Source organism: Canis lupus, chromosome 1, assembly GCF_003254725.2.
Source record: "Canis lupus dingo isolate Sandy chromosome 1, ASM325472v2, whole genome shotgun sequence".
Classification (NCBI taxonomy): domain Eukaryota; kingdom Metazoa; phylum Chordata; class Mammalia; order Carnivora; family Canidae; genus Canis; species Canis lupus.
In genome coordinates this window covers 75668228-75694018 of record NC_064243.1, presented here as the reverse complement: position 1 = coordinate 75694018, position 25791 = coordinate 75668228, and the positions used below count along the sequence as shown (strand labels likewise).

The following is a 25791-nucleotide window of genomic DNA, read 5'->3' as shown; positions in this document are numbered from 1 at the left end:
CACTGTTTTTTTCATTTGACCAAAACGTACATCAGGAAATTTTTGTTTTATTCTAGAAACATTTATCCCAAAGTCTCCATCCATGTGCTCCAAACTAGTTGTTCTAGAACTTCCTTTTGGTGTTATCCTGGGAATTTCCATGTTGGTCACACTTTCAAGACGCTGAGCCTTCTTTTTTCATAGTTGATGCCCTCATTTTTGTGAAGCACAGCCTCTTAGTCGTTTTCTGAGACAGGCTAGGGTGGAGATTTTTTCACCTGAAAATGTCCTTATTCTGCCTTCATATTTGATTCAGAGTTAGGCTCAAAAGAGAAGTCTTGTTTGGAAATCACTTTCCTTCTGAGTTAGAAGACTGCTGCGGGTCTTTTAGTTTCTACTAAAGAAGACTGAGAGGTCTAATTCCATTCTGATTGTTGAGATTTACAAAGGACTCATCTCTTCTAATTGGTAACTTTCAGAATCTTTTCTTTTCCTTGAGATACTCAAAACTTCTCAATGGCAAGCGTTTGGCCCTCATTTTGCTGGGCCCCTGATGACCTATTTCGATCTAGAGTCTCACATCTTCAGTGTTGGGAAATTTATGTTGCCTCTGATAATCCCCTCTCTCGTTTTCTGCTATATCTTCCTGAAATTCCTATTTCTTGGATGTTCTACTTCCTGGATTTATCTGCCAACTAAAGTTTTTTCCTCCTATTTTCTATGTATCCTTTTATTTGCTTTCTGGGATATTTCTTCAACGTTATCCTCCAAACTTTTACATATTAATTCTCATTTTACGATAAAGAGAGCATCATCTTTGAGCACCTTGAGGATATTAAGGGTTTTTGGAAGCTTTTTCAGCTCCTTCCCCTATCTCTAATGTCTCTGAGCTTCATTTTTTCTCTTGGTCTCTCTCTTTCACATTAGTAGCATTCCTGCCATGGCTGTCCCACTTAAGAGTCAAGCATGAAAATGGTAATACATTGTGTGATGGGTATGCTTTGTCACAACAGGATATATCTAGGGTCTGGCCACTTAGTTGGGGGGCCCAAGGGTGTTTTTAGGTCTTTTTTTCAGGGACGGTTTCAGAAAACCCACCAATGACCTGCTGGGAAGTATAAATCTGGCTGCCAGCATTCGGGGATCTAAATAAGGATTCAGGAAATAAATGGCTATCTCAGGATTTGTATGTAGACTAGGCTTTCATTCATTCCCTGTTTTGAGTATTTTGATTTACTCCAACCTTCTGCTGTACCTGGTTCAACCTTCAGAAAATAAAGCGTTTAGCCTCAGAGTGAGAAAAGGATGGTTTCCTGATGATGCCCTGCTTTCATCTTTATGCTTCAGTCCTGCCTTCCAAAAATCTGGATCACTTTGTTTCTGAGTCTTTTTTTTTTCTTTCAGGTTTTATTTATTTGTATAGAGAGAGACACAGCGAGAATGCACATGAGCAGGGGGAGAGGAAGGGAGAGGGAGAGAGACTCCTAGGCAGACTATGTGCTGAGTGCAGAGCCCCAGAGGGGGCTGGATCTCACAACCATGAAATCATGACCTGAGTGGAAGCCAAGAGTTGTACAGTTAATGGACTGAACCACTCAGGTTCTCCTCTAAGTCTTTTTTAATTCTTTTTTTAAAAGATTTTATTTATTTATTCATGAGAAACACACAGAGAGAGGCAGAAATAGAAAAGGCTCCCCATGCAGAGCCTGATGCAAGACTCGATCCTAAGACCCCAGGATCACAACCTGAGCCAAAGGCAGACGCTCAACCACTAAGCTACCCAGGTGTCCCATCTTTTCTTATTCTATGTGAATTCTCTCATAAAGCTGTTATTATTTTAAAAATAAAAAAAAAAAGCGAATGCTACAGTCAGCCTCTCCTTCACGATCCTCTCAAGGCACTTGGATTTCAGCCTCCCCCTGCTTAGTAAGCACTTATCTATTGCCTTCCATTTTACATTTCTTGGTAATCTTTTGTATCTTTTTTTCCCTTTATGGCCATACAGCTTTTTTTTTTTAATAATAGCTTTACTGAGAGATAATTTACATGCAGTTCACCTATTGATTGATTGATTGATTGAGACTTTTTAAAAGTTATCTCTATACCCAATGTGGGGCTCAAACTCACAACCCCAAGATCAAGAGTCACATACTCCACCAACAGAGCCAACCAGGCACCCTTAAGTCGCCTATTTAAAGGATATAATTTGATGGATCTTAGTATATTCACAGTTGTGAGTTGCACAGTTGTGCATCCATCACCATAATCAATTTGAGAACGTTTTCATTGCTCCCCAAAGTGAAACCTCATGTGCACTAGCAATCATTTCATTTCTTCCCCAATCCCTGACCCAGCCCTCAGTAACCACTACTCTACTTTCTATCTCTATGCAATTGCCTCATCTGCACATTGATATAAATGGAGCCAGACAATATGTGTTCTTTTGTGGCTGGCTTCTTTCCCTTAACACAATGTTTTTGGGGTTCATCCATGTGGTAGCATGGATCAGAACTTCATTCCTTCCTCTTGCTGAGTAATATTCCATAGTATGGATATACCACTTTATCTGTTCAATATCCATTCTCTTTATCCATGCAATAACTCTGTGTTTAACTTTTTGAGGAACTACAACGTAGTTATCCAAGGCAACTGCACCATTTTACAATCCCACAAGCAGCGTATGAATATTCCAATTCCTTCATATAGTCACCAACACTTCTCATCTTTTTTTCTGACCACAGCTATCCATCCTAGTAAGTGTAAAGCAGGGTCTCATCTATGTTTTGATTTGCATTTTCCTGATGGCTAATAATGTTGAACATTATTTCATATGTTTATTGGCCATTTGTATATCTTATTTGAGAAATGTCTATTAAATCTTTTGTCCATTTTTTAATTGAGTTGTCTTTTTATTATTAAGTTATGACTTCTTTATATATTCTAGATACAATTCCTTTATCAGGTTTATGATCTATAAAAATTTTTCTCCATTCTGTGGGTTGTCTTTTCAAAACCCACTTTTTTTGATGGTGGCCTTTGCATAACAAATGCTTTTAACTGTGATGAAGTCCAATTTATCTGTTTCTTCTGTTGCTTGTGCTTCAGATATAATATCACAGAAACCATTGCTTAATCCAAGGTAACAAAGATTTACACTTTAGTTTTCTTCTAAGAGTTTTATAGTTTTACCTCATATTTAGGTCTTTGACTCACTTTGAGTTGAAATCATAAATGGTATGAAAATAGTTTTTTTATATCATGTTCCTTGTCCAAAATGCATAGGACCGAATTTTGATTTCTTAAACACTGAAATAAATGTAATCTACTTACACCTTTTGTTCAGAAAAGAACCCAGCAATGTAACAGTCTCAAATCTCTCTTCTGTTTCATTAAAATGATCTTCAAAGAATCAATTTTGCTTTGCTCTGCTGGGGTTTCATTTATCTGTACTCTACTTATTTCAATATGGTATTAAATTTTACATCTTGTTGGAAGTAGAAAACTTCATTTTTAAAAATTTATTTTGTTGTTGTTAGATCACTAATAAACTTATTTCAGGAAGATTTTCCTCCTCATTCCTTTTTATTTTTTTGCTCTTTATTCTTTGGTGATACAGAGCATATAATAAATGTCCCAGTTTATTTTCTATTTACTCACTTGATATATTAGTTTGTTCATCTCTTTTGCTGTCATTTACATGTTTTGGGAGATCGCTTTTAAAACTTAACCCTGACAGGCAGTGTGCGCAAGCTACCTGGATACAGCACCAGCAACTAGGCTGGTCGGAGGGGCTGCTCCTACCCCTGTGTCCCACAGCCTAGTGCTAATAGCTATTCAACATGACTGGGGAATTGAAGACAGAGCAGAGGTAAATACAGGTCTCCATGTTTGAAATAGAGAGGTTAAGAACACACCACCATCATCTCAGATCCTACTGACCTGGCTGAAAGGCAGAATAAGCAGGTCACTGATCCCCTCTGTTCTCTTTCTTAACGTGTAAACTGTTTTTGGCCTACTGGGTAGAAAGTCCTCTTCATGTCTGGGGCAAGCCAGCTTCATTTTCAGATGCTACTGGTGCTATTGTTGAAAGTATCTATAGCTACATCCAAAAGAGTATCTCCTGGTTCTTCTACTCTCTCCACAATCATTCCTTTTCAGAACTTGAAATTGAGACAAATTCCTTCATAAAATCAGTTTTTTGATTCATATAACCCAAGTTCTCCAGCCAAAGTTCTTATAAAGGTCCCCAAGTTGTCATAAATTGAAAGTGAACAAATCTTAATTACATAAAATCTTTCTTCTAGAGGAACCCTGCAAATACGTAACTTTGGGTAGCAGTAATAGATCATTTTTAAGTCTATTTTTCCAAATTACCAATGCTCTCTACACAGCATCAAATGGTACAATTTATTTCTTAAATATCCACTTATAAAGAGGTTGCCAGGGGAATCTCTTGGTTCATGGTTATAGACTTTGTGTTTGGGTCCATAAAATGTTTTGGAAATAGGGTGACAGTTGTATAACACTGTGAATGTGGGGATCCCTGGGTGGCTCAGCAGTTTAGTGCCTGCCTTTGGCCCAGGGCATGATCCTGGAGTCCTGGGATCGAGTTCCACGTCAGGCTCCCTGCATGGAGCCTGCTTCTCCCTCTGCCTGTGTCTCTGCCTCTCTCTCTCTGTCTCTCATGAATGAATGAATGAATGAATGAATGAATGAATAAATAAATAAATACAAAAAAGCACTGTGAATGTAACTAGTGTCACTGAATTATATACTGAAAAATGGTTAAAATGGCAAATTTTATGTATATTTTACCATAATTTTTAAAATACCAAAAAAGATGAATGGATAAAGAAGATGTGGTTTATGTATACAATGGAATGTTACTCAGCCATTAGAAACGACAAATACCCACCATTTGCTTCGACGTGGATGGAACTGGAGGGTATTATGCTGAGTGAAATAAGTCAATCAGAGAAGGACAAACATTACATGGTCTCATTCATTTGGGGAATATAAATAATAGTGAAAGGGAATAGAAGGGAAGGGAGAAGAAATGGGTAGGAAATATCAGAAAGGGAGACAGAACATGAAGACTCCTAACTCTGGGAAACGAACTAGGGGTGGTGGAAGGGGAGAGGTCAGGGGGTGGGGGTGAATGGGTGACAGGCACTGAGGGGGGCACTTGATGGGATGAGCACTGGGTGTTATTCTGTATGTTGGCAAACTGAACACCAATAAAAAATAAATTTATTATTAAAAAAATAAAATAAAATAAAATAAAATAAAATACCAAAAAAGTTAACAATAAATCATACTTGGCAGAACACTTAACACTGGATTTCAAAATTGCAAGAGATTTTACCCGTACTCATTAAATAAACACTAACATGGAAAATACATTGAAAACCAGAAGAGTTTTCTTTTTGGTTTCTTTTTTTTTTTTTTTAAGATTTATTTATTTATTTATTTATTTATTTATCCATGATAGAGAGAGAGAGAGAGAGAGAGGCAGAGACACAGGAGGAGGGAGAAGCAGGCTTCATGCCAGGAGCCCGACGTGGGACTCGATCCCAAGACTCCAGGATCGCACCCTGGGCCAAAGGCAGGTGCTAAACCGCTGAGCCACCCAGGAATCCCTCTTTTGGTTTCTAATTTCACAGTGGTATGATTTACTTCTTAGGAAAAAAAATCCCAGTTTCAATGGCTTACAACCACAATCAAAGAGCATAACAAAGAGAATACCTGACTTGATCTCAACTTCTTATTCTCCAGGTGGCTCTTCTCCTTTAACAGGGCCTCCTTCTTACAAACTATGGCCTCTCGCTTCTTTAAGTCTTCTTGCAGCTCCTCCAATTCTTGGCGTTGGTTCAGGACTTTCTCTACTTCTTCATCTAACCATTTCTTTTGCTCGTCCAGTTTCTATATTAAAATCCCAAAGAAATGTTACATCATTTGTTTTTCTTCTGCCATAAGATGTACATGGTAATAACATAACTTCTGATTGGCTAAAACACCTCAAGTGAACATTTTTTAACCATCTGGAAGACATTAAGTGAACACTGAATAACTCTCAGTGAGAATACTAAGACAGTGTTCCTGTCAAAACCCATCAAGAAGTGGTTCTGGTTAACACCTTGCTGTGTTTTATAAGGAATTAAGATGTATTCCCCAATATCTGTTCGAGCCTGGGATTTTCTAGGCTCACTGAGAAAGAGCTGACAATTTTCTATGTATATATTAAGAGACAGTTCTGAGAACATGCTCGGGATCTTTTTCTCTGTCGCAGAGGAGCAAGCATGCCTGCATCACAGCACTTACGCTGCTGGCTGCTCTACAGTCTGTCTCTGCTGCTTGAGCTCCTTGATGGACTGCAGAGACTGTCTTCTCTCCCTCTCTATCCCCAGTGCCTGGTATACTTCCTAGCCCATGACTGGCCTTCAATAAAATGTTAAATGATTGGATGAATGCCTGAATCCATCAATTTATCAATGAAGTGAATAAATGAATACACACAGTGGAAGACACATATGATAAGAGCATGGAAATATACTCTACACTCTAACCTGTCAACATCAAGGAATTATAAGATAAACAGAGCTGGAAAGATTTCTAAAACAAGCAGCTTAGTGTTCTCTTGAATTGAGGACACCCAGAAACAAAGAAAACAAAAATATGAATGGAATATGAACTTTACCAAGCACCCATCTGCACTGTGGACATAGTAATGAAGCAATGCCAGCTAAGCAACAAATAATACGAAAACAAATCAATACAGTACTATTTTCTAATTCTTCTCCAGATTAATAAAAATGGTGCCTAGAAATCTATATTAAAACAATGAGTGAATATGCATGAGGAAAAAAAAAGGCAATGTGGCCAATACAAACTAGATCCAGAGCTAGGTCCTCCATCCAGACCTAGATAGCATGATCCTATATGCACTATCCCATCCAAATAATATTGAAACCTAAAATAGTAGCTCTATAATCATAAGGAATAGGAAGGATATCCCAAAGCAACTACAGAAATACTTTAGTTTTGTTATATCTGGCTCTACCTTAGAAACTCCACATATAGAGACCCTACTGACAGTCTACCAATTAACTAAAACATATTCTACAAACACTCCTTGACTGTGAGTAGGATCTGAAAGATGAATAACAGGTCTTTTGTAAGGTCCATTCCCAGGACAGGAGAGAAACCCCAAAAATATGTTGATAATAAATACTATATATACCTAACTCCTAGGTACCATGTCCATAAAAATGGAGGGAGAGATTGGCTCTGTCTGGGAAATGGAAGAAATGTCAGTACTGGCCTCACAGAGTAAGTAATATTTTAGCAGTGCTTTGAGGATGGGTAGGAGTCCATATAATACATATTTTTTAGGGAAAAAATGTGAGTGGATTTTTCTGCATTTGACATAAAGGTTATGATTTGTATAATTCACTGTATCTTAGTAAGTTTTCTGAAAATTTCTTGATTTGTCTTTTTTTTTTTTTTTTTTTTTTTTTTTTTAAAGATTTTATTTATTTATTCATGATAGTCACAGAGAGAGAGAGAGGCAGAGACACAGGCAGAGGGAGAAGCAGGCTCCATGCACCGGGAGCCCGATGTGGGATTCGATCCCGGGTCTCTAGGATCGCGCCCTGGGCCAAAGGCAGGCGCCAAACCGCTGCGCCACCCAGGGATCCCTGATTTGTCTTTTTATAGCAAAGGTTCCTATTACATATTTCCAATTTTATGTTTTCTTATAAAGGAGCTTCAGAACAAATCAATGTCCTAAGCTCTTCAGATACCCACACCAATTATCTTATAATTTTGTTCTTGTTTAGGGTCAAATTCTAGAAAGTGGGTTTTTTTTGAAGTATTAAAAAAATACCAAGCTTTGTTTTTTATTTATTAATATTTTTAACCCAACACAGTGCCAGCTGTGGAAATCTTTTTATTATTATTATTTTTTAAAGAACAAATGACAATTTTTTTTAAAAGATTTTATTTATTCATACATGAGAGACACAGAGAGAGAGGCAGAGACACAGGCAGAGGGAGAAGTAGGCTCCATGCAGGGAGCCCGACGTGGAACTCGATCCCGGGTCTCCAGGATCACGTCCTGCGCTGGAGGCGGCGCTAAAGCACTGAGCCACCGGCTCTTTTTATTATTGTTTTTAAAATCTAGATCTTTAACATTTTGAAAAGCAGTTCTCATTATTCTATGCATTCCTACCTCTCCTATTCCCCAACATACCCTTTCTGCCCAGAAATGTTATTGCCAAGCAGCACAGAATGTCAGTGACAGCACTTTAACTAATGTCGAAAACACCAGTAAAATAAATAACTGGGAATATATTTATGTCCTAAATTTTACTACTAAGATATACATAAAATTAAAGAAAGAGTAAATAATTTTTTTAGAATTAAGGTGATAAGTTAGTATTTGAGTGTAATTGAAGTTTTAAGTGCCTATTTTTCTTTCAGTTAGATTTTTAGAACTGCCATTTTGAATTTACATAAAACTAAAATTTTATTTCTGTGATCAGTTTATGGTTTTCTTTCTTTCTGTCTTTTTTTTTTTTTTTTTTTTTTTTTTTGAGAGAGAGAGAGACAAAAGGAGGGGCAGAGGGAGAGAGAATCCCAAGCAGGCTCTACACTCAGTGCAGAGCCTGATGCAGGGCTCAATCTCAAGACCCTGAGATCATGACCTAAGCCAAAATCAAGAGTCAGATGCTTAACTAACTGAGCCATCCAAGTGCCCCTTGATTTCATTTTTCAAATGTGACACTAAAACAAAAATTTTTTTAATTCATCATATATGGTGCATATACAATTTGGTTATGTAGGAATGGGACGGCTCTGATTTTAGAAATTTATTGTTTCCAAAAAAAAAAAAAAAGAAATCTATTGTTTCCATGGGAATAAAGCAGTCTTTATTCCCATATCAATCAAGTGAACATGGATTTCATGTTAACATTCTAAAACCTTCAAATAAATCCATTTCTACTGAAGTAAAAATACAGTACATTTCTGGATGAGAGTAAATTTTTTTTCAAGATTTTATTTATCTAAAAGAGAAAGAGGGATCCCTGGGTGGCGCAGCAGTTTGGCACCTGCCTTTGGCCCAGGGCGCGATCCTGGAGACCTGGGATCGAATCCCACATCGGGCTCCCGGTGCATGGAGCCTGCTTCTCCCTCTATGTCTCTGCCTCTCTCTCTCTGTGTGTGTGACTATCATAAATAAATAAAAATTAAAAAAAAAAAAAAGAGAGAAAGAATGAGTAAGGAGGACAGATAGAGAAGCAAACTCCCCACTGAGCAAGGAGCCTGATGTGGGGCTCGATCCCAGGAACCCGAGACTATATGACCTGAGCCACAGATGCTTAACCAAATGAGCCACCCAGGCACCCCTGAGAGTAATTTTTTAATGACAGAAAAGTTTTGGGAGAAATACTAGAAAATGTGCACTCAAGTGGTAAGTCTAGTGCTTAAAGATTTTATTTAGAATTCGCTACTTTTACCTCTATTTAGACAATCATCAGAGCAAAGAGAAAACTGCAAACACTAAATAGAATCGACAAACCTGGAGTTGGTCTATACTTCCAAACGAACCTTTTCTCTTTTTCATCTTAAATGCATCAGGGTCCTCAGGTTTCAGTTTCAGAGCTTCTTCCTGTTCTGTTTTTAACCTTAGTTCCTGCAGAGAACAGAAATTGAAAACACCTTACTGCTTGTACTACCTGGCCATCATTAAATATTTATGCAGGTAATCATTTTCTTAGCTTTTCTTTACTTCATTGCAAAAAGAGAAAAAATGAGTAGATGAAGGTTGGGGCTATTTGAGAAGAAAATAATGTAAGCTCCTCACAGAAGCAATACAATCTCACAGCAAAAATTAGGGTTTATTAACAAAACTAGGGTTTTGTTCCATTGTCTGCCAGGGTTACAAAACAGCATAACAGGGATAGAGTCTGAAAATTACAAATGTGGTTTTCTAGTCTGCCTTTCTGAGCTCATGACATTTAGGTGGGCCACACAAGGCACCCATCTGGACAGTAGAAATATGGAAAGTAATATTCAGTTTTGGGCATTGAGAAAGGATTTTGCAGCAGCACCTGGGTGGCTCAGTCAGTTAAGTGTTTGCCTTCAGCTCAGGTCATGATCCCAGGAATCCAAGGGTCCTGGGATTCAGCCCCATGTTGGGCCCCCTGCTCAATGGGGAGCCTGCTTCTCCCTCTCCCTCTGCCTGGTGCTCCCCCTGCTTGTGCTCGCTGTCAAATAAATAAAATCTTAAAAAAAAAAAAAAAAAAGAATTTTGCAGCATGAGAGTAGCCTTTCAAGATAGATCACAGTCCTAGGAAGAGTATTTTCTAAATTCCTTCCATTTCCATCCACATCTTAAGAGGCCCCAGGTGCTCTCCTGGGGTTTAGAGAAGATGCCACTGTCTACCACTAAGGCTTAGCAGGAATTAGGAAGGAGGCCATGAACCAAAGTGGGCTGCTCCCCATTACTATTTCTTACTGGCCCATGATGGATAAGTACAGAAATTGAACGTGTTCAGAAACCTTTGTAACATTTGGACAGAATAATTTCTATGTCTATTGAATATTAACAGTAATAAGAAATACAAAAAAAAAATGGGCTTACTACCAATTTCCAGCCTTGGGAGAGGCAGGAAGGAGAAAAGAGATGGTAAGAGAGATGTGTGTCCCAATTTTCCTGAGATCTGGCCTCTTGAGTTCTGGCCCCAAAAGAGGGTGATGAGGAATCACAGAGGGCAGAGAGAGGGCACAGATGGCAGAGCTGAGGTCCGACACCTATTCAGGACTGCCCAGCCTCACCGACAGAGCTGGAGTACAATCAGGAAAGACAGACTAATTATAGAATCCTTGGCCTCAAGTGACGTGGATCCTAAGAGCCAATGGGAGTCCGTTATTGTGGGACACTGACCCCAAAACTGAAGAGGAAGACAGGCCACTGGGCTAGCAAGCTAGACAAAAGGCCTTGCAGCCTCAAGGGGGATTTGTAATGCCATGAGGAGGCGAGATGAAGCCAAAACACTTCTGTGCTCTAAACTGAAAGCAAGATCAGACTACAAGTTATATCAACTCTGGGCTCCACTGTTAGGGCCCAGCAGAGAAAGGCAGATGAGGGAGGGCAGTCACACCCAAACACCAACTGAAATTCATGAGGTCGCCTTCTCTTCAATGCCATATGAGGCAGTAAAAGCTATAGACCCAACCATCACATACACTCGACTCGACTCAACCCTAGGGACAGAAGCACAGGGTGGAAGAGGAAAGAGGCTAAGAAACTGAGTATTCTTATGCAAGAGAGCTGGTAATTATTTAAAGAACATGGTGAAATTACCAGAGCAAGGTCTGAACAGACTGGGAAAATACATGGTTAGCTCCTCTATTTCCAGTAATTATCATGATGTGGCCTGGGCAGGGCGAGGGGTGGCGGTGTCATACAGAACACAGGTCTGCTACAGACTAAAGACATTTTCTCTGCTCACCTGCATTGCATTACAAGTGAATTTGACCCCGTTATATTTACCCATTTGTTTTTTCATGCTGCCCAGGCTCTGGTCCATAGTTATAACTTAGCCCCAGTCAGAGTCACAGCAACTCCAAGATGCGAAAATAAAGGTCCCTTGTAGTTACTGGGACCAGACTCTCTGCTATTCCTCTCCTTCCACAAATGCTTTTAAAAGTAACTGCAGTAGGTCTCATCCTCTCTGCTACATGCTGCTGTAAGCCTTATTGCCTTTGTCTTATAATATAATCCCCCTGCTATAATATTAAATAAAGTAACTGTTCACTGGGTACGACGCTAGGCTTTTCACATCTATTTTAATTATCCCCTTATATCCTCACAATAATCTTATGAAATGGAGACTATCTAAAATTCCATTCTATAGATGGGGAAATTGGTACTTAGAAATTTCTATTTCAGGGGTTCTCATACCTTCTCTTTATAGTTTATCCATAGACTTTAGTTAAGAACTGCTTCTCTAAGGAGAACCTACACAGAAGTCCTACTATTCTCTGGAAATGTTCAGTCAAATAGGGAATGGACAAACAGGAATTTTAGAAAGTTAGCTCCAAACAGAGGACTGTGAACAGGTTTTCTATTTTTGCATGAAGTAATGAAAACTTCCCTATTACCTTTGGGGAAGACTGTTCTTTTTTCTGGAATACACATTCACCCTTTAAATAGGGTCATTTCCCTAGAATGAAAGATACGGCTAGAAGCAAAACTGCCCTAGAAAAAAAATGTAAAAAGTTTAAGTTACAGGCAGATTTGCATTTCAGCAGACTATGCACTGTTTAGGGAAAAGAAAAAAAAACTTTTGTTTCAAGATTTACAGAGTGCTTATGTTTTGTTGGTTTAAACCATCGTCTATGAGAGATGAGAGGCTGAGACTCAAAGATCACATGACTGACATGCAGGCCTAATCCTCACATTGGAGGAAGGATCATAACAAGGAGACTAGGTTGTTGGCAGTAGTATTAAGAAATAAACAGATTTGATATTCAGAAGCTATAATCTTTAGGACTTAGTGCTTCATGGGTAACAAGGAAGAAGACAGAATCAGGGATGATTGCTAGTCTACCTATATGAATGGATCAAAAGATCAGGAAAAGCACATAGAAAACTATATATTCTCCCCCCATGAAGGGAGTAGTAAGAGGGAACTGTGGGAAGATAAGTAAGGAAAATCGTGAATTCAGCTATAAGACAATCTCATGAATTAGATAAAGGAACCCAGAGCTCAAAGGGCAAATCTGGGATTAAGGATTAAATTTGGAAGTTGTCAGAATTTAACTGTAGCTAGGGGAAAAGATGAAGTATCTAAGACAGTATAGAAGAAGCATAAAGCCAGAGCTTTGAGGAGTTCTCATATGTAAAGGAGTGATAGTGTAGGATGAGTTAGCAAAGATGAAGCACAAGCAATCAGAGAAAAAAAAAAAAACAAGGAAAATGTAATTTCACAAAGGCAAAGGGGAAAATATTTCAAGATGCAGGGAGCAAACTATGCCAGATGCAGCTGAAGTTTTAAGGGCTTTAGTGACAGAGAGAGCACTAGGAATGCCTCAAGAGCTTTAAGTGGATGGTAGAGCTAGGAGCCAGACTTCAGACTGGAAAGGATGAGAGAAGGAATGGAAGCAGAGGAAACAAAAACAGATGCAGTCAACTTTTCCAATAAGTTTGGTTATAAAGCGGAGAAGAAAGAGAAAAGTATTTTAAGATGAGAAAAATCTAAGATGTTAAAGAAAGAATCTAGGAGAGAAGAAAAAGTTGAAAATACTGGAGGAAAAAAAGAATTACATGAGGTAAAGCACGTAAGTATTTAGAATGGGGCAGCCCGGGTGGCTCAGCGGTTTAGCGCTGCCTTCAGCCCAGGGCCTGATCCTGGAGACCCGGGATTGAATCCCACATCAGGCTCCCTGCATGGAGCCTGCTTCTCCCTCTGCCTGTGTCTCTTCCTCTCCCTCTGTATGTGTGTCCCTCATTAATAAATAAATAAAATCTTTCTTAAAAAATAAGTATTTAGAATGGTACTGAAGACAAATGTTACTGCTATAATAACTATTATATTATTAAGAATGAGTAACTCAAGAAAATTAAGAAAGCAACTCCATTTACAATAACATCTAAAAGAATAAAATATCTGGAAATAAATTTAAACAAGGAGGTAAAAGACTAGTACATTCAAAATTAGAAAAGATTGCTGAGAGAGATTAAAGAAGACCTAAATAAAAGACACCCCAAACTCCTGAGTAGGAAGACTTAATATTGTCATGATGTCAATACACCCTAAGAACTCTACAGATTGAGTGCAATCCATATCAAAACTCCAATGGCCCTTTCTGCAGAAAAGGAAAGGCTGACCCTTAAACTCATGGAATGCCACATGGCTTCCAAAAACCAAAACCATCTTGAAAGAGAACAACTAACTTGAAGGACTTATTTCCAATTTCAAAACTTAGTACATAGCTACAGTAATCAAAACTGTGGTGCTAGCATAAGGACAGACATAGAGACAAATGGAATAGAACTAAGTTTAGTAATAAATCTGTTAAGTCTATGCCAACTGATCTTTGACAAGGGTATCAACTCCATTCAATGGGGAAAGAATAGTCTGTTTAACAGATGGCACTGGCATAAATAGATTTCTACATGCAAAAGAATGAAGTTGGATCTCTACCTCACACTATATATAAAAATTAACTCAAACTCAATCAATAACCTAAGAGCTAGGACCACAAAACTCTTAGAAGAAAACAAAGGGGTAAATCTTTGTGACTTTATATCTGGCAGTGAATCTTTAAAAGACACCAAAAGCACAGGCCACAAAAGAAAAAAATAAATTGTACTTCATAAAAGTTTGCTGCATCAAAGAATATTATCAAGAAAGTTTAAGGGACGCCTGGGTGGCTAAGTCAGTTAAGTGTCTGACTCTTGATTTTGGCTCAGGTCATGACTTTACGGTTGTGAGATCGAGCCCTGTATCAGGCTCCACACTGGGAGTGGAGCCTAAGATTGTCTTGGGGTGCCTGGGTGGCTCAGTCAATTAAGTGTCCAACTCTTAGTTTCGGCTTAGGTCATGATCTCAGGGTCATGAGATCAAGCCCCACGTCAGGCTCTGTGCTGAGGGGGGAATCTACTTGAATATTCTCTCTCTCCCTCTCCTTCTGCCTCCCCTTCCACTCACATGCTCTTTCCCTCTCTCTAAAATAAATAAATCTTAAAAAAAGATTCTCCCTCCCTCTCCTTCTGCTGCTCTCCCACTCATATGCTTGCTCTCTCTCTCTAAAATAAATAGAAGCACCTGAGTGGCTCAGTCCATTGTGCATCTGTCTTTGGCTCAGGTCATGATCCCAGGTCCTGGGATAGAGTCCTACACTGGACTCCCTGCTCAGCAGGAAGTCTGCTTCTTCCTCTCCTCCCTGCTTGTGCTGTTTCTGTCTCTCTTTCTCTCAAGTGGATAAATAAAATCTTTTTAAAAAATGAAATAAATAGGGATCCCTGGGTGGCTCAGTGGCTTAGCGCCTGCCTTCATCCCAGGACATAATCCTGGAGTCCCGGGATCGAGTCCCACATCCGGCTCCCTGCATGGAGCCTGCTTCTCCCTCTGCCCATGTCTCTGCCTCTCTCTCTCTATGTTTCTCATGAATAAATAAACCACAAATAAATAAAAATTAAAATGAAATATATAAATCTTTAAAAAAAATTCTCTCTCCCTCTCCTTCTGCCCCTATTCCCCACCAAAAAAAAGTTTCAAGACAACCTACAGGGTCGGAAAAATATATGCAAGTCATGTATGTGAAAGAGTTTAATGTCCAGAATACATAAAGAACTTCTACAACTTAACAATAAAAAGATAATCCGTTTGGGGCATCTGGGTGGCTCAGTGGTTGAGTGTCTGCCTTTGGCTCAGGTAGTGATCCCAGGGTCCTGGGATCAAGTCCTGCACTGGGCTCCCCACAGAGAGCCTGCTTCTCCCTCTGCCTACATCTCTGCCTCTCTGTGTGTCTCACATTAATAAAATAAGATCTTTTAAAAAAATAATCCATTTAAAAAGTAGACAACTTGAACAGACATTTCTCCACAGAAGATACAGAAATAAGCACATGAAAGATCCTCAACATCTTTAGTCATTAGAGAAAAGCAAATCAAAACCACAATGAGATATCACTTTACATGCACTTGGATGAGTATGATTAAAAAAAAAAACAAAACAGAAAATAACATGTGTTGGCAAAGATATGGAGAAATTAAAACTCTCATACATTGCTGGTGGGAATGTAAAACGGTGCTGTTCACTATTGAAAAAAGTTGGTTGTTCCTGAAGAAACGAAACAGAATTATCATATGATCCAGCCCACTCCTAGGACTTGAACACATGAAGGCCAATTTTTACCATGGTATTATTCACAGAAGCCAAAATGTGGAAGCAACTCAAGTGTTTACCAACAAACAAATGGATGAACAAAACGTGGTATATACACACAACGGGGTATTACTTGGCCACAAAAAATAATGAAGTTCTGATACGTGCTACAACATGGATGAATCTCGAAAATGTTATACGAAGTGAAATAAGCCAGACACAGGATAAATATTGTAAGATTCCGTGTTTATGAAATAGCCAGAATAGGCAAATTCAAAGAGATAGCAGTAGATTAGAAGTTATGGGGCTGAGGGAAAGGGGTGAATTACTGCTTAATGGTTACAGAGCATCTATTTAGAGTAATGAAGAGATCTTGAAAATAGCTAGTGGTCTCAGCTGTACAGCACTGTGAATGTAATCAATGCCAAGGAACTGTACACTTAAACTTGATTAAAATGGCAAATTTCATGTTTATTTTACCAAAACTTACAAAAATAATAGACCCAAATCCACTGAACTGTGTATTTTACATGGGTGAACTGTATGGTATGTGAAGCATTATCTCAATATAGCTGTTTAAAAAAAAGAATCACTAACTGGGCTTAAATGCTATTTAACCTTTTTTCCATCACTAAATTTTGGATTTTTGTTAAGGTTTGAGAATAGGTTATATTCCAGAGTTAAAAATCTAGAAATTAATTATGTTCCAAGCCTTCAGTTCCAAGCTTGGAATTTGACTTCTTTTCAGTAGAAAAGAAGTGTCACCTAAGTGTTTGTTACTGCTGTTGTTATGAACATTATCACCATCCTCTTTTTCAAAAGAGCCCCGTGAAGTAAGTATGATTATGGCCATTTTTAAAATAAGAATAAACAGACTCAGAAAGTCTGAGTTGTTTACTGATTTTCTCAGTGAACAATCAGCCAGGAACTGAGAAAGCTGGGATCTGAATCCATGCTAGCCTGGCCCCAGAGCCAGGTGGATGGCATTAGTTCCTCCCCAGACCAGTCCATTTTATAGAACTGCTAGGCATACAGGTCTGATCATCCTTCTGCTCATTATAAATGAAATGGTACCATTTTACCTTGTGCTTTTTCCTATGCTGCCACATGGACAATGCATGTCGAAGAAATGGAAATGGGAAATCCTATCAAATGTTAGATATTTTTTAGAAAGTCAGCTTGTGTTTTTGACAGCCTCAAGTAAAGACACTATTATGACTGTTCCTTCTTTTATGAAGTCAAAGCCTTCAAGACAGTACTCAGAATTCAATAAATAGGTTTTACTATGTAGATGACCAAAGCTTTAAGTGAATGAGGACAGCAGCCAAGGACTAGCCAAGGTTAGATACCTCAGAAGCCACGTGAATCAAGACCTTGGCTTGGTCAGCCCTAAGACATTTAACATTTCCTATTATGCTTAGCAGGAAAGTATGACAGTATTACTTTGATTTTTTGTTGATCCCGTTTGATTTCTGCATCCAGTTGCTTCCTTTTTTCACTTTCTTCTCGAAGTCTTTTTTGCAGCTGTACCTTTTGACATTTCATGTGATCTACATTCTGCTCTAGTTCATTAGCACGTTTCTCATTTTGGATTGACAGTGATGCCAATTTCTTACTATTTTGTTGCTTCTTCTGTAAGACCTGTGAATCATATGCAATATTTCTAAATGAAAAATTGCATCCATTAACAAATCTCAAGTAGACTTAAACTTTTCATTCTATGGCAAAGGTAGGCATTTTGCCTAGATTTTCAATATTTCTGACAGGCTCACAATTGTTTTCTACATGTCTGCTTTGACAGTTGGGCCACCATCATTATTTTCACCAGATACCATGAATGATGTGACTCCATGATACTGACAGCCAAAGAGAACAAAACTGATATCTCTTTTTATCATTTTAAAAAATGAAAAAAAAATTAAAATACAAACCTGGACTCCTATTTTAAAAGACTTATCTCAGACCCCAAATCTACCGTCCTGCTTCCCAACACCAAATTACCAATTTCTTATTCTTCCAGAAATAATTAATATGCATGCAAAGAACTTCATATATATTCTAAATAGACTATTTTCACCTCCCTTTTTTTCTACTTATCTTAGAGGTCTTTTCACAGAGATTTGTTCTATGTGATTGCAAAGTAGTCTACTGTGTTCCTCTTTTGTATCCAGCTATAGCCTATTAATTAATCCCTGAGTTAACATGATCAGACGGATACCATTTTCCTTACAGTGGTCAACCATTTATGATTACCATTTTAATGATCTTAAATAAAGCTTCTCCTCATCTTGCTAAAATGATCAATGAGCAGCATAAAAAACTTGTGAACATTTGCAAAGAGTTTATACTCCAAATAGAAAATAACAGTGTTCCAATTTATTCCTGATCAAGAAACATATTAAACTTACACTTTGTACTTTAGCATTGCACTAAGTACTTTTTATGTGACATTTAAAAAGTAAGGTCATTTGTAAATTATGCAGACTACAGTTATTTCCTTTACCTTGGCAATAAATTGATGGCAAAACACATTGTTTTCATTAAACTAGGTATTCACAGAGGCATCATAGCTCAGAGCAGTACTACTCAAAGTGTGGTCCATGGACCAGTACCAGTCACAGATTGTTGTTGTCAGCCTGTACCACTAAGCACACCTTTGGGTTCAGCTGACATTGTTTGCATCAAGACTTTTGATGAAGGGAGCTGTGCTCCCATTTGCCTTTAAAATCTCATCAGAGACCAATAACGAATAATCTGTAGATGAATGACTGAGTACCACCAGCCTGAAGGCCACAGGACTCTAGTTTCCCATCCTTAGACTGGACACTGGTTTTGCCACTGACTTCGGATAGTAACTGCAATACTGGAGCAAAAATGATAATACTAGCATTTTGTCTCTCCACCTAATACTGAAAATATCAGTAGAAGTATTGATAATCTAAGTGAGACAGATTGCCATTGTCTTTTGTACTTATCCCACAGATACTCTAAAGTGCACCTTACTGTCAGCATTCAGGTATTAATCCATTACAGTTGTCTGTATGAAAAAAAAAAGAATTGTCTGTATGTACTTAGACATAAAGAATACAGATTTTAGATTTTTTAAATAAAAAAATTTAAGCTTTAAAAACTTCAAATAACTTCATTATATGAATAAAAACAAGTATTTCAACATTTAAAAATGGCATGAGAGGTTAGAGAATTGCAAACTGTTGTCATCTCAACTATGCAACTCTTAATGAGTTAACTTTACCTTTCTAAACCTTAGTCTTCTCATTTGTAAAATACACTAAAAATACTCTCTAAAGAGTTAAATAATGATTAAATAATACACATGAAACATCTGGTATGTAGATACTTAACCGGTAACTCTCATCCTTGTCCCCAGCCCCACCACCATCCTCATCATCTTTACCATCCCCATTCCCATTGGGTGTGCATTAACTGGTCAAAGGCACAGGCATTTCTAAAACTACATGAGAATCCTGTTTCAGTTCCCTGCTGTGGGGGATGTTTCTTTTGAGTTTAATTATGTTCTCTGTTTTCTTTCTCAGTGCCCTTAGCAGAAAAGGATATGCAACAAGAAACATGGAAAACAAAAGAAGGTGATAATTCTCAAACCTTATTAATAACTTTTCATTTAATCTTTTAATTCATTGTAGCTATGTGAAATACAGAATATAGAAAAATAGCCTTTGCTTTACCAATCAAAAAGTAATGATAATCTTTGCTAATTCAGGCCTTTCTAAGAAGCAAGAAAAGTCTCAAAATACACAACCTAACCTTAAACCTAAAGGAGCTGGGAAAAGAACAGCAAATAAAGCCTAAATCCAGCAGAAGAAGGGAAATCATAAAGATTCGAGCAAAAATAAACGATATAGGATCCCTGGGTGGCGCAGCGGTTTGGCGCCTGCCTTTGGCCCAGGGCGCGATCCTGGAGACCCAGGATCGAGTCCCATGTCGGGCTTCCGGTGCATGGAGCCTGCTTCTCCCTCTGCCTGTGTCTCAGCCTCTCTCCTCTCTCTGTGTGACTATCATAAATAAATAAAAATTTTAAAAAAATAAAAAATAAAAAAAATAAACGATATAGAGATTTTTTTAAAATGAGTAGAACAAATCAACAAAACTAGAAGCTTGTTTTTTAAAAGAGAAAACTGATTTTTTTTTCAGCAAAACTGAGAAACCCCTAGCCAGACTTATCAAAAAAGAGAAAGAACCCATATAAAAAAAAAAATCACAAATGAAAGGAGAGCCCAATCAACCCTGCAGAAATATAAACAATTAAAAGAGAATATTATGAGCACTTATGTGCCAATAAACTGTGCAATATGAAAGAAATAAATTAATAGAAATGTATAAACTACCAAAACTGAAACAGGAAGAAATAAAAAACTTGAACAGACCCACAACCAGCAAAGAAATTGAATCAGTAATCAAAAACCTTCTAACAAACAAGAGTCCAGGGCCAGATGGCTTCCCAGGAGAATTCTACCAAACATTTAAAGACATGTTAAGGGGCCCCTCGGTGGCTCAGTCGGTTAAGCATCTACCTTCAGCTCAGGTCATGATCCCAGGGTCCTGAGACTGAGCCCTGTGTCAGGCTCCCTGCTCAGTGGCAAGCCTGCTCTCCCTCTCTCTCTCTCTCCCTCTGCAGCTTCTCTCTGCTTGTGCTCACTCATGCTCTCTCTCTCAAATAAATAAATATTTTTTAAAAAAGATGAGTTAATACCTATTTTTCCGAAACTGTTCCAAAAAATAGAAATGGAAGGAAAACTTCCAAACTCTATGAGGCCAGCATTACCTTGATCCCCAAACTAGCAGAAACCCCACTAAAAAGGAAAATTACAGACCAATATCCCTGATTAACATGGATGCAAAAATTCTCAAGAAAAAAAAAATTCTCAACAAGATACTAGCACTGAATCCAACAGTAAATTCAAAGAATTATTCACCACGATCAACTGGAATTTATTACTAGGCTGCAGGAGTGATTCAATATCTGCAAATCAATCTATGTGATACACTATATTAATAAAAGAAAGAACAAGAATCATTATGATCCTCCTCTGAATAGATGCAGAAAAAGCATTTGACAAAATACAGCATCGATTCTTGATAAAAATAAAAAAAAACCCTCAAGAAGTAGGGATAGAAGGAACATACCTCAATATCATTAAGGCCATACTCAAATCCCACAGCTAATACTGTCAATAGGGAAAAACTGAGACCTTCTCCCCTGAGGTCAGGAACACAACAGAGATGTCCACTCTTACCACTGTTGTTCAACATTGTTGAGGCTAGAAGTATTAGCCTCAACAATCAGACAACCAAAAGAAATAAAAGGAATCCATATTGGCAAGGAAGAAGTGAAATTTTAACTCCTCGCAGAAGTACTATGAAGGAAAGTAAAATGGGTGATATGTACCACTACCATGTCCTCCTTCAAGAAGTCCATAACAGATTATGGGTGAAAAAAATGGAGACAGCATTCCAACAAATTCATTATAATCAGACTAATAAAGCACTCTGGTCATCTCAAAAGCATCTGAAAATGGCTCCATTATACACAGAATCTATGTCTCATAGAATGACATTTTTAATGATAGCTATTTCTAAGGCCATAGCTAAATCCAGCATTAGGAAATCAAGAATGAGATGTCATAGTTATTAACCTTTCTTAAAGCAACCAGTTGTTTCAGAAAACCCTATGAAATAATTAGCATTTGTTGAGTGTGTCTGCAAGGTGCCATAGACATATCAGAAGACTTATATGTATTATTTAATCATCAAGCTTTTGTCCTTCAGAAAAGAATACAACTTCTGTGGTTATCTTTATTTCTATTTTTATCTTTTTTTGATAAAAAGTTTAAAATAATATAGTTCTCAGATGAAGAATGTAGCACCTGGATTGAAAGGAGGCAAACGTGCCAGCACACCAGGAAAGGAAAGCTGCCATTCAGCTTCTCTTGCTGGTGAAAACCGAATCCTACTTCTTTCCTAACCAGGGACGAAAGTGGTAAAAGCCTTAAGTTTGCTCAATTACATTTTTAAAATTACCTGGACTCTTAGCTTTGCGGCATCCATCTTTTTACGGAACTCCTTCTGCAATTTTACCTTCAAAGCAACGTCAGAAAGATCTTTGTTTTCTAGTTCCTGTAGCTGCTTCTCTGTTTCAGTCAATTCCACCTTCGCCTGTTCTGCTTCGTGTTCAAGTTTTGTTACTTTCAGAGAATACTGTTTGCTTACAGACTTGGCATCGTTACCTTCACCACAGTAATAGTAATAACAATGATAAGTTATGCTTTAAAAAAAAGCACCAACTAAGTAAAACATCAAAAAACCTAAAAATGCTCTATTCTTCAAAATCCAACTGGAAAAAAAAAATCCAACTGGGCAGTGTATCTATTTAAGGTCTAGCAGTATGAACCCAGCTGTCCCCACGCATCCCCATCAAACACAACTTGCCACCTGGCTTCGTAATAATCAGCTGCTTACTGACTGCATCTGGAGCCATTCCATCTTCTCACAGGCTCATCTCTGCGTTTTAGTGTGACATTTCTGATTTTCTAAATTTGGCGTTTAGCTTTGCTGCCATCAACCTCCAGGTAAGAAAAATATTTTAGGTGACTCTGGCGTTTTGCTAACTACACTTTGGCTTCTTGCTACCTATAATCTTGTTTTCTCTACTACGAAAAATTTCCAACATACCAAAGTAGAAAAATGATGAACCCCCATCACTGAGATTTCAGAATTGTCTAGATTTTGCCACAGTTGCTTCATCTATGCCTTTCTTCTGTTTCAATTTGCTGAAGAATTCTAAAACAATCTCAGATATAATGTCATTTCACCTACACATACTTCAATAAGCATCTGTACCAAATATGGATATAACCAAAAATTCTTTCACACCTAACAATACTAATCCCTACCTGACCCTGTCCAGACTTCCCCAATTGTCTTAAAATGTCTTTTTTTTAAGATTTTATTTATTCGTGATAGACATGGAGAGAGAGAGAGAGAGAGAGAGGCAGAGACATAGGCAAGGCAGAGGGAGAAGCAGGCTCCATGCTGGGAGCCCGACATGGGACTCAATCCCGGGACCCCAGGATCACGCCCTGGGCCAAAGGCAGGCGCTAAATGGCAGAGCTACCCAGGGTTCCCCCTAAAATGTCTTGTACAATTGGTTTATGGTAAACATCATCCAAACAAGGCCCACAATACATCTGATAGTTGTCTCTTATGAACCTTTCATTCTAGAACTGGCCCCCTCTTTTTCCATTCAATTGAACTTTATCAAAGATGAATTTTTCAATCATTTTCTTATATTTGGAACATAAAGGAAAACATAATACAGATATTTCTGTATCTTTTTTCATTCTAAGCTCAACTACTAACCCTAAAAACTTGGTTTTGATTTGTTCTGAACAGCCAACTTATCCCTGAACTAGACTAGCAGACTCACAAAGGAAAAGAAAGAATCCAAAGCTCGTGGGATAAATTATCATGAGGGGAAGTTTGTTCTATCATTAAACTGAAAAAACTGTATTTTTTTTAATAAAAAGGAATTACTGAACTAAATGCACTGAGTTGTCTTCTGGTTCTATGACTCTCTGATAACCTACCTTTACCATACCCGTATACCCGTGGCTACTATATTTTAATGAATTTAAGACCCTATATATTGTTCAACACACCAGCATTTTGTGAGTCACAAAGAAAAAAGGTTGAGTGCCAATTATACAAAGATAAAATGCCTGGATGCCACTGCAGGTAAGATGCATCCTGATTTCAGAGATATTAAAATGTGAAAGAATATGATTAGAATTGATGAAACACAGTGCAGTTGTCACTTATTGTTGGCTGAAATAATTGCTATTTAGGGGAAGACTTTGGTGCAGAGGCTTTGAAAAGCAAACACACACTAACCCTTTTGCAAGTCACCATGTCTAAAGAAAGCTCCAAACTGCTCTTTGTTCTAAGGAGTAAGAAGAGGACCTTCTCTGTGTTAAATTCACTTATCCTCTATTTTAAGGCAACCAGGATGAGTGTACTGGGCTACAAAAGTGTGCTTGTTTAGTGAGAGAGCCCATGGTAGCATCACCTAACTAAATCATTTTTTCCAGAAGGGCACATATCCTTAACTTCCACAGGCAGTGCCCTGATGGAGAAGCTATTTTAAACCCCTAGGGGTGGTTCGTGGCTTAGTTGGTTAAGCATCTGCCTTAAGCTCAGGTCATGATCCCAGGATCCTCGGATGAGTTCTGGGATCGAGCCCAGGGTGTCAGACTCCTGCTCAGTGGCAAGCCTGCTTCTCCCTCTATCCCCCCCTACTTCCCTCTTATGTGCTTACACTCTCTTTCTGTCTCAAATGAATAAATAACAATCTTTTAAAAAAATAAAATACGAACACCTGGCTTTGTGGTTGAGCATCTGCCTTTGGCTCAGGGCATGATCCCAGGATCCTCGGATGAGTCCTACATCAGGCTCTCTCCACAGAGAGACTGCTTCTCCCCCTGCCTATATCTCTGCCTCTCTTTATGTGTCTCTCATGAATAAATAAAATCTAAAAATATATGTAAAATAAAATAAATCCCTAAATGTGTTCCTAGACACTCCTACGAAAGACTTACTGGTATTGATCCTGCCTCTGAGGAAGGAGCACGGTCAAGCTCAATTAAACATCTGGGACAACTGGAGCCAGAATGATGCATAACACATTTGTCACTAGGACTGAGGAAGGAAAATGCTTTGGGACAGCAGTTAGGGAGAGAAGTTGAGAAAAGAGGCCAGCCAGCCAAAAAGCAAGCTTGCCAGAAAGAGGAAGGAAGTGAGAAGGCAGGTTGCCCCTTGCTGGCAGAGATGCTGGGAGCCACCATAATTCATGTATTCTGAGTGTGATTTTAGCCTTGGGCTTAAAGAAAAGGAAGACAATATTTCCTTCAGTTCCCTTAAATGTGACCAATGTTTCATTGGAGGTGAGAAAAAGAAATGCTATTGTCTATTATTCCTTGAATTTCATAACAAATTTCAAAGCAGTCAAAGCCCACACCTTCAGTCTATTGGGGGGAAAAACAACGAAAAAGCCTGAAACATGTTTTTCAGGGCAAGCCTAATAATTTATGTAGCTAAGGGTAAGGAGAGGATGTGGCACATACACCCTACTAGGAAGAATTTGAAACTGCAGGAAAGAGCTAAAAGCTTGGCTAAGGGAATAGCTCTCAAGGATAAATTCTTACATCTTTAGAGAAATAAAAATTATCTCTATTTTAAACATAAAGTTTATTAATGTTGAAAACAAACCATCCAAAAGCATCAGGACTAATAATTTAATATTAAAATGAGTTAGAATAACAGCTCAAACATTTTCCCAGATACCTAGTATAATGTTTCTTAAAAAGTGGCAAAAAATTTTAAGCGCCCATGAGTCTCAGCACAACACAGAGTTCACAGTGGTAGAACAATTCATAGATGAAATAGCAAAGTTCTTCTGAAACCTCCATCAATTGGTTGTGAAACACACCTTGTATATCAAATTCCAAGCTACACTGAATAGTCCTCAGTGTCAATTTTACTTTTTGTTTTAACAACTAAAGTAAATGTTACAACATCAGAAGCAATTTTAGAAGCTTCTCTTTCTCATATAAGCTGGTTTACAGGACAGTATTACCTGTTTTTATTAATTCTTTAATTAGATCTTCCTTCATCTTGATGTTAATTGTAAGTTCTCTCATTTTTTGTTTAGCTTCAGTGAGTATGAGTTCTGAATTCCTTAATTTTTGCAAATTCAACTCTTGACTTTGCTGGAGACATTCAATCTTTACATCTTTAAAGAAAATGAAGCACAATTGAGAAATAAAACTACCTGTTCATAAAGTGCTCAGCAGCAGAGGAATTAAATAAGAGAAGCCGACAG

General features: G+C 38.1%; 1 protein-coding gene across 5 annotated transcripts in view; it reads right to left on the bottom strand.

Moving 5' to 3' along the window:
* KIF27 (kinesin family member 27) overlaps window positions 1–25791 on the bottom strand; it is an 88787-nt gene that overhangs the window by 21784 nt on the left and 41212 nt on the right. For all 5 annotated transcript variants that reach the window (XM_025423207.3, XM_025423211.3, XM_049116263.1 and 2 more), the window contains 5 exons: window positions 25546–25701; window positions 21936–22141; window positions 17322–17519; window positions 9560–9673; window positions 5725–5901 (listed from right to left, as the gene is read on the bottom strand). In XM_025423207.3, coding sequence (XP_025278992.1) covers window positions 5725–5901; window positions 9560–9673; window positions 17322–17519; window positions 21936–22141; window positions 25546–25701 — 851 coding nt within the window. The remainder of the gene's footprint in view (window positions 1–5724; window positions 5902–9559; window positions 9674–17321; window positions 17520–21935; window positions 22142–25545; window positions 25702–25791) is intronic.